This window comes from Sardina pilchardus, chromosome 5, assembly GCF_963854185.1.
Source record: "Sardina pilchardus chromosome 5, fSarPil1.1, whole genome shotgun sequence".
NCBI classification, from domain to species: Eukaryota; Metazoa; Chordata; class Actinopteri; order Clupeiformes; family Clupeidae; genus Sardina; species Sardina pilchardus.
Window position 1 is genome coordinate 22,386,634 of NC_084998.1, and position 10,000 is coordinate 22,396,633.

At 50.4% G+C, this 10,000-nt stretch overlaps 1 protein-coding gene across 3 annotated transcripts in view; it reads right to left on the bottom strand.

Annotated features, from left to right (window-relative positions):
• Positions 1-10,000, bottom strand: part of LOC134079589 (transcription factor COE1-A) — a 154,872-nt gene that overhangs the window by 5,229 nt on the left and 139,643 nt on the right. For all 3 annotated transcript variants that reach the window (XM_062535685.1, XM_062535683.1, XM_062535684.1), the window contains exons 12-14: positions 4,019-4,084; positions 3,243-3,420; positions 2,253-2,432 (exon numbers count right to left, since the gene is read on the bottom strand). In XM_062535685.1, the coding sequence (XP_062391669.1) occupies positions 2,253-2,432; positions 3,243-3,420; positions 4,019-4,084 (424 nt within the window). The remainder of the gene's footprint in view (positions 1-2,252; positions 2,433-3,242; positions 3,421-4,018; positions 4,085-10,000) is intronic.

Genomic DNA, 10,000 nt, shown 5'->3' on the forward strand with positions numbered 1-10,000 from the left:
GCGAAGACGGCGGAGCGTTAACTCTCAACACACACACACACACACATCATGGGCAACAACAACAACACACTGCAGCTTCTGTTAAAAACTGTGTGACCTTCGGCATAAACTGTGACCGTATATGTCCTTTTTCGGAAATTAAGGGCAGGATTTAAAAGAGATTATAGATTACGAGAAAATGAACAGATTACTCATAAAATGAACAGATGAACAGAAGAACACAAAATGAACTGATAACTCGTTTCAGTCAACATAAGAAGGTGCTAGTATCACACAAACACAAAATAGAAATACCAAATACAAATGCAAACATGTTCTACAACTTCCTTCACAATGAACAGTGAAGAATTCTATTCAAATGGAATTGTGCGATCCTCCTCCTGTGCTAGAACCTCCCCACTTCTCCTTTTGATCCTCGGTAGCAGCGCAGTGCAATCTCCCACCAACCAATTCTTATTATGTTGAAATCCAGCTCGCCCCCTTGGGAGCACAGCTGAACCTGGCGTTCAAAGCTCCTTTAACGTCAGTCCCACTGATAACTCTTTATCAGGGGGAGCACCTAAGCACAGCTCCATTTAAATAGCTTCATAGCCAAGCCATGTAACAATGGCAGAATCCATTTATCAACTCCTAACTAATCAATTAATGAAAATTGGAACCACATCGCCTGGCTCTGGATTGATTGGAAGTGTCTAATGGAGCCGGCAGGCCCTTTTTAAAATACTTGTTAACATCTCGGGGACCAAAGTGGTGAAATTGAATTGTTACCCCTCCAATTAGTTTATTGATTTAATTACCAGTCTTTAATTTGCGAGCGCAGGAGTGTGGGATGGAGGGGCGGTGGCGTGACACGAGCGTCGAGGCGTGGCAAACGCGCGACGGGGCTTTTCAATTTCGTTTCAAAAGCGGCTTGGGAGGCTCGTGGAGAGGCGGCCCGCCGCGCCAGTGCCAGAGTTCCCCACGTCTTAGCATCACCAGCTCCACCCCCCTCTCTCTCCCCCCTTCCTCGCTGTGCGGCGTTAGCGTTTGTGCCACGGTGTGTTGCAATCTGCTGCTATTGTTTTCGCCTGCGGGAGGCCGCCCTCAGTCGCCGTGCCAAAGCCGCCCCCCCCCCGCCCCCCCCTCACCCTCCCATCCCTCTCCTCACGCTCAAACGCAACGCTTCAAAAAGAAGGCGAAGGAGAAAAAAAAAAGAAAAAAGAGAGAGAAAAAAGAGGAGAAACGCAAAGCCCCCGCGCTCCACTCCTCCGATCCCCCCTTCACAGTGAGGGCTGAACAAACGCACGGGCGGCCGCCCAACACCTCCCCCCTGTCTCTGCCTCTCCTCCATCACACTCCACCCCGCCCCAACCCCAACCCCAAACGCAATCCCCGCTCTCTCACTCTGACACTTTCCCCTGTTTGCTGAATTGGAAAAAAGGGCCGAACATTAAGGAAAATTAGCAAAAGAATAACAGAGTTGAGAGGGTGTAGCGGAAGAGTTCAAAGACATGGGGTTGGGGGGGTGGGGTGGGGAGGGGCTCCTAACAGCCATCTAACACTGTAATGTTGGGAGGTTGCCAGAGAGCCCAGTGGGGTATTGCTTAAGATCTGAGGGCTGTGCTGTCAACCTCAATGACATCCACTTGAATCGAAGAAAAAAATAAACACGATTCTCCTCATGCTCTGGAACATTCTATGATTGAGGCATCAAGTCCACTGATACCCCGATCACTTGAGGTAATCTATAATTAACATATCAGTTACCCTATTTAATAGAGAGAAACAAGAGCCATGTTGTGTTTAAGATCACTGTCCTTCCCCCCCCCCCCCCCCTAAAAAGCAACGCTTTGTTGCTTGTCAGTTTAAAAAGTCCAGGGCCTCAATTCCAGTCTGATCTTGGGAACAGAGCAGTGATCAGTGGTAAAGGGCAGTGGAACAGACTGTAGCGGAAAGTTTTGCTTCTTTCCCTGTTTGCTGTCTTGCACTACTTCTGCGGAAAAAAACCGACACGGTCGTGTCTGATAAATGAACTCTTCAACGACCGCAAACAAACACAACCGAAAAACAAAACAAGACAAAAGAAAACAAGACAAAAGAAAACAAAACAGTCGAATTCTAGACTAGACAAGCGACGAAGCTCCCGTTGCTTGATCCCCAACAGCGGAGCGAGCGGGCCCGGGCGAACAGCGTTCGCTCTAACCGCGGGGACGGAGCACGGAGTCGTAAACGAGCACTTCATTTAGGACGCGGGCGCTGGCTACGGGACTCACTGGCATAGGGGGAGTTGGCGGCGGAGCCGTTGAGGAAACTGGGCGAGCTGCCCAGGTTGGACATGCCGCTGTTGCCGTAGCCGTTCATGCTGGTGGAGACGGAGCTGTAGCTGGTCTGCTGCGGCGTGGAGCTGGGCACGTAGCCATGCGGCGACACACTGCTGGTGTTCCGGCTAAAGCCTGGAGAGAGAGGGAGAGAGAGAGACATAGAGAGATGAGGAGAGAGAGAGAGACATAGAGAGATGAGGAGAGAGAGACAGAGAGAGAGAGAGAGACACAGAGAGAGAGAGAGAGAGAGACATAGAGAGAGAGGAGGAAAGAGGGAAGAGATAGAAAGAGAGAAAGAGAGAGAGAGAGGAGAGAAGGGGAGAGAAAAAGAGAATGGAAGACAGGAGGAGAGAGAGGGGAAGCGTTAATGATGGCTATACAAAGAATCCCTTTAGACTTGCAAATCAGGTTTGTTATTTACACTGACTTTCTAAAGGTACACTTCAACTGTCCGTGGACATGGAACCTAATTGTCCATAATTGCAGGGAAACTTCAAAGGGGGCGCTACCATTAGCAGTGCAGATATGCTATGGAAATATCACTACATTTATAGCACAGCCATCAGCAGAGGGGGCAGTGAAGCTCCATGTGAAAAGACATAACAAAAGCCTGTCTTAAAATAATCTCAGTCTACAATACAGTATGTATGGATTCTCCTGATAATCTCCACAAAGGAACCCACAGATAGCTTGACATAGAACCCTCTGAGGAACTCTGGCGGTTCTTTAGACATCCACACTACAGCAGTTGATTTTTTAGGTTCAAGTGTGATTTTCAAGTGAGACCGCTTCTGGTACTGAAAAACGTTATTTACTGACAATGCGCCTTTTTAACCAAAAATGCCCATCAACAATAATCTAGGTGTGTACTGTATGTTGATCGTCGATGACGCCAACTAAACAGATTTCCAGTCCAGACGTTAAAGTGCTCGGTGGGCTCACCCTGGTTTCCGCCTTGTGTCGACTCGGACACGTTGACGGCGAGCTGGCCGGGGAAGGAGTTGACGCCCATCATGCCCGCGTGCACCGAGCTGTTGGTGAGGCCCGGCAGCTGGTTGTGGTTCCGGGGCACGTTATACAGCGCCTCGGCTATATCGGCGGCCCGCTTCAGGATGATCTCCTGTTCCAGGAAACACACACATACACACACACACACACACACACACACGCATAACACACACACGCACATATAGACAAAACACACGCTGTTAACGTCACCCTGTTACACTCACGTTCTAATCATCAACTATCACACTGGCAGACGTGCGATGTGCGTTATTCTTCACAAACCCTCACACACCTCCCCATAATGTCGTCTTTAACATCGAAACATCTCTAGACAGATCCCCCCCTCTCCCTCTCTCTCCCCTACAGATGCATAAACCCCAGGACATAACACATGCTAATGCCGCTAGCTCAGTCACCTGCGCCTGTCTGCTTAGTGAGTGCACATGCCGAGAGCAAGTGACACTGATGGTTACAAATGGCTCACTTGGCGCGACAGTGTAATCACTTGCTTCATCGGTGTCTTTCCCGAGCACTGATACATTAGCGGCGGGTATAAAATAATTCATGGGAACACGTCTTGTTAGCATGTAATTAATGATTTATAAAGGCTCTATTAACCATTAAGAGATTAATTATTAATGGGCTTTAACCTGGTGAGTCGGACTGATGTTTTCTTCTCTTCCCAGCGACGGCAGGAAGCGCTCACTCACCTGGTTGTTATGGGGCATCCCATACAGCGCCTCAACCAGATCCGCCGCCCGCTTGAGAATGACCTCCTGCACAACCAAGAGAAAGACAGAGAGAGAGAGAGAGAGAGAGAGAGAAGGAGAGAGAGAAGGGGGGGGGAGAGGAAAAGAAAATTAAATGGATGAAAAAAGCGACCACAACAACAGGGGTTTGTTGAACTTGTTCTGGGACATGCACCGCTTCGTACGCGCATGGAGCGCACCACAATGGAACTCATATTTTTCGATTTATGTCTCTTGACGATTTACTGCATAAATATGGACCGGGGCTTCTTCCATGAAAAACTTAAGAATTTCCTTTTAGCAACATTGTGGTCAACACAAACACATGGAACTGCTGTTGGCTCAATTGTTCAGTGTCTGTCGGAATAAAGTATCGCACCCCACATCTGTTCTCCATTTGCGAAAGACAATGCAATCTATGTCTAAAGGTCTCGCAGTTCCTCCATGCCCTATTCATTCTTGTTGCGACATAACTCACTAAAGGCGGTTCCCATAACATTTCAATGGCGATTATACAACTGCAATCGACTCGATGTGCACTGCCTAATGAGAAACAATGGCTGAGAGAGCGAGGAAGATAATTCACACATACACACAGACACACACACACATGCACACACGCATACACACACTCACAAAAAGAAGAGGGAAAAAACCCTGCCCAAACACTCGGCATGATAAAAAGCAGCAGCTGGAAAAATATGTCTTCGCATCCAACTTGTCACATTCAAAGTGGCGTCCGAAGAAACTTCGCTCTTATCTTTAATCTAAATGTGCATCCCCTGGGAGCGCGCACACAACGGTAATTACAACCATTTTCCTGTCATCCTCAAGTTATGCATTTGCTTTTTCTTGCTCTGCCGTAGTTTTCTTTGAAACATTGGAGAATGTCAAGATTTCGTTAAGATTAGCATTTGTACATTTTAGTGTGGAAATCAGCGCAATGCATTGCATTACAGTGAATATATTACACACACACACACACACACACACACACACACACACACACACACACACACACAGGAATAGCGACGTGGAATCAAAGTGAGTGCACAGAAATGCACAGAAATGTATCCATCAACACCCATCACACATACATCTACATATCTGCACCAATACTAACCCTTGTAATGTCATTTTGAGGACTTTATAGTTCGGCTGAAGAGAGAGAGTGAGAGAGAGAGTGAGAGAGAGAGAGAGGGAAAGAGAGAGAGGGATAGAGAGAGAGGGATAGAGAGAGAGAGGGTGAGAGATAGAGAGAGAGAGAAAGAGAGAGAGATAGGAAGAAAGAGAGGGAGGAAATCATTGAGAGAGAGCACAGAGAGCAGTGGGGAAACGACAGCCAGAAAATTGCTCTGGGTTGCCGGGCGCCGCCTGCTCCCTCTGCAAACGGGCCCCGGAGCATGTGGAGCACTCGCCACTCAATCAGCCCCAAAGAGCCACACACACACACACACACACACACACACACACACAGGCCCCACACGGGGCAGCAGAACTGTGTGTGTGTGGGGCAGGGGAGAGAGGGAGGGTGAGGGGGTGGTTGGACGGGGGAGTGGGGGGGTGTAGTGTGTGTGTGGGTGTGTGTGTGTGTGGGGTGTGGGGGGTGTGTGGGGGGTCAGATAGGCAATAAGGAGTTTTAGTGCGCTGTCCAAGGTGCTAAATTCACTCAATTATGGCAATGCTGCCATCGCGTTAACCTCTCATTACAGTAGCAGCGCTCAGGGCTGGAGGGGGAGAGGCAAGAGAGAGGGAGAGAGAGGGAGAGAGAGGGAGAGAGAGAGAGAGAGAGAGAGAGAGAGAGAGAGAGAGAGAGAGAGAGGGAGAGAGAGAGGGAGAAAGAGGGAGAGAGAGAGGGAGAAAGAGGGTGTGGGTGGGTGGGGGTATGGGTGGAGACCTGCTGCTGAACGGAAGGAGGCAGTGAAGCGAGGAGGCGATGGACAGCGGGCCGAACACTACTCCCTTATACCTCCCACTGCAGCACCCCAGCATGAGGGCAGGAGAGAGAGAGAGAGAGGGAGAGGGAGATGGAGAGAGGGAGAGAGAGAGGGAGAGAAAGAGAGAGGAAGATGGAGGGAGGGAGGGAGAGAAAGAAAGAAGGGAGAGATGGAAAGTAAGATGGAGAGCTACATAGCGGGGCTACGAGGTGAGTGAACAGGCGCGTGTGTGTGTGTGTGTGTGTGTGTGTGTGTGTGTGTGTGTGTGTGTGCATGTGCATGTCCGTGCGTGTGTGTCAGTGTGAGTGTGTGTGTGTGTGTGTGTGTGTGTGTGTGTGTGTGTGTGTGTATGCGAGTGTGTGCGTGTCAGAGGGGGGGTAACGGGGGCAGGCGACGTGTGCGCTCAGGGAAGACATCAATTAGATGGCGCTGATGTGTGCGGGGCGGGGAGGCGAGGCTGGCCCTGGTGCTGATGGCGTGGCCGTGATGTGGGAACACGGCTCCGTGCTCCCAGGAGCCCGCGGGATAAGCAGCAACAGTGGCCCATGCCGCGCACCCCCCCCTTCCCCCCACTACCCACCCAGCCCCCAGGCACCCGCACCCCTTAATGGCCACCACACCTCCCCGACCAGCCCCTGATCCAGAGTCAGATATCTGACACGTGTCTCACTCTCTGTCTGACTAGACCACCAGCCAATGACGAAAATTAAACACTTCAGCTGAAAGATACCCTTTAAATGCTCCACTTTAATTACCCCCAAAATATCAGCACCACTGTCAGTGTGTGGTCATTGGGACCGTGTGTTCTAGACCTGTAGTGTTTGAGATGTGTTCCACTGGCTGGATTGGCTCTCATTCCATCTGAGCGCAGAGCACTGGATGCTGTCTCCAAGGCCCTCTCTGCTTCCTCTATGACATATTCTCAAGTCACAGCCACAGAAGATTGGATGAGCTGAAGTCGTGTGTGTGTGTGTGTGTGTGTGTGTGTGTGTGTGTGTGTGTGTGGAATGGGGGTGGGGGGGTGGGTGGGTGGGTGTGTGTGTGTGGGGGAGTGTTTCAGCGGAGGTGACATCAGTGTGATTCATCTACCTACTCTGTTTGTGCGTATGAGTGTGTGTGTGTAAATGAGCTCGTCTTCATCCTCCTCCTCTTCCTCCTCTTCCTCTTCCTCCCCACTCTATACCGGAGGCAGTGCTACTGTAAACCAGTGCAAGATGCCGCATGGGAGATTGAGGTGGGATGGACGGGAGGTGACGATGAGCTGGGGAGGTGTGGGGTGGGGGGGCTGAGGGGTGGTTGTTATGCACTGAAGGAGTGATGGGGGGTGGTTGGGGGTTGGCTGGGGGGTAGTTGGTAGAGACACCTGATCCCCCCGGGTCTCTGAAATCATGAAGCGCACTGGCTGCCTCCTAAATGGCCCCCCAGATGAGGCACTCGGCCCAGAAGGAGGAAGAAGAATGGCCGTCCTCGCTAACAATCCCTCTCTCTCTCTCGCCCCCCCCCCCTCTATCTCTCTCTCTCTCTCTCTCTCGCTCTCTCTCTTCCTCGCTTGCTTCCAAGCACCCTGTTGGGGTCAGAGCAGAATACGGTCTCCAAATGCATCCGTAATGGCGCGGCGCTCCACCACCACAGCCTTGTGTGTGTGTGCTGCTCCTACACACAGTAGCCTATACACTCCCCAGCTCCGATACAAAAAAACAGGCCTCTTCGTGCCACTCTCGATGGCCACTTATTAAAAAGCATAAATCAGCCAGCAGTACGCGACACCACCCCCCCCCGCCCCCCCTGCAGCAGCGGCCGCCATGAGTAACTGTCCCCCCCCCCCACACACTCTTGTCACGGCGCATTTCCAAACATAACCAAAGACTAATTAGTGCCCTGTAATTTAAAGTTCGGCCCGGTCCACTTTGACGCTCTGCGTTAAAAATACATTTATGGCCGGCTCTTAAGGAGGGGGCTAATGCGCGGCCGGTCGCGATGACCGCCGCGTTTGGGGTGCTCGCTGGAGAGAGAGAGAGAGAGAGGGCCGTCCGGCCGGCCGGCGCTGGCCCATCCCGAGGCTTTCACAGTGTAAATTATAATCCCTCGTAATGCGATCCACACATACATTAAACCCAGGAGGAAATGGTGGGGAAAATATGCTTGGGTCATACAGGAATGTGTGGGCGAGGTTTCCAACAGCGAGCCGGGCCAGAGAGAAAATGAGAGAGAGACAGAGAGAGAGAGAGAGAGGGAAGGGGAGCGAGAGAGAGGGAGAGAGACAGAGGGGGGAAGAGAGAAAGAGGGGCAGAGACTCAGAAAGAGGGAGGGAGAGGAGGAGGAGGAGGAGGTAAAAAACAGAGGTACATGATAAATTTATCTCCATGCTTGTTCATTTGCAATTTTATCATCTCCTAATGTTCTATTATAGCCATCATACAAGCAGGGTCACAGCTTCTCTGCTACAGAGCACTCTGGGGGTGGCAGGGTGTGGGGGTGGTGATGTCATCCCCCTCTCTGGTGGAAGATCTCCCCCAGACACCCCCCCCCCGGCCCCCTCCACACCCCACACCCCACCTTCTTCCTGTACATTTCATTACATTTGGCTGTTCAGCCAGAGGGGCTACAGAGGAGGTGTTTGAGGATGGACAACGACGTGGAAGAGAAATGCTCAAACACAAACACACACGGACACACACCCACACACACTCTCTCTCTCTCACACACACACACACACACACACACACGGACACACACACACACACACACACACACACATAGACACACACACACACACACACACACACACTTGCATTCTCACAGTGTTGCTTATTGGTGACGTTCAAGACAAACAGTCAACATCTAATGTAGCCACGGAAGTGCTTTGTAAACAAACTGTGTGGGATCTAAACGAATTAGTCATCGAGGATGGATCGGGGGGTGTCACAAATCAGTGAAGTCATCCTCAATGCCAGCTCATCATGAGGTCATCCCACTGCTAGTGGTTCTAAGCAGAAGTGGGCACCACCATACATGGGCATCTCATTGACTGGTCAGTATTGACTTGATGGCCACATCTACACATCTCTGCCTCATCATGCTGCGCAACGTCAGCGCTGAAACTGAAACTGAGCGGCTTGAGCGATGCAAGTGACATCAGCCACTGGCAGTGTGTCATCGCTGTGTTGACGTCGTCACAGGTGGCCTCGGTGGGAAGAGCCTGTGTGTGTGTGTGTGTGTGTGTGTGTGTGTGTGTGTGTGTGGACGGGAAGGGCCTGGGCTCTCTGAGCTCACCACTGTGAATCATACACTGCTATGACACACACACACACACACACACACACACACACACACACACAGAGAGACCCATAGCATCCCCCAAAACACACACACACACACACACACACACACTCAAGTGGCGCTGTCATTTCACTTCCAGTCAGTACGTGTGCGCTGTCTGCTCAGCGTCCAGCCTGAGGAGTCTTGAGGTGGACTGATGCAGGACACATGGTGCAGCAGCACATCTGAGTCACGTTAGCTAACGGCTACGTTTACTGGAACAGCAGGTGTGGCGAAACAGTTACCTCACCAGCATCATGCTCCAAAGCCGTACGCCGAACGTCAAGATAGAACGCGTTCGAGATCAGATTCTGTTGATTGCATTTCAGCAGCACACACTGCCTGATGTTGCATCAGTTACTGGACTGTGTGCATAAATAGGCCTGGCCAGCTGTCCATCTGGGAGAATCGGAATCACAGTGTCATTTCAGAGAAAAAGTAAATAAAGACGTCATCGTGAATGGCGGTTTCTTATTATTGAAAACAAGAGTCTTTTTGAACATCTTGTCACAATGTGACTCAGTATTACGAAGCCACATTTGAGAGAAAATGAAGTTCGGGGAAAAAAAAAATGAAACATGACAAAAAAAAAAAAAAAAACATGACAAAAAAAAAAAAAAAGACTAAACAAAAAAACAAAATAATAAAAAAAAATCCAACTAACCCAAAAAAAGCCCCTGAGTCCTCC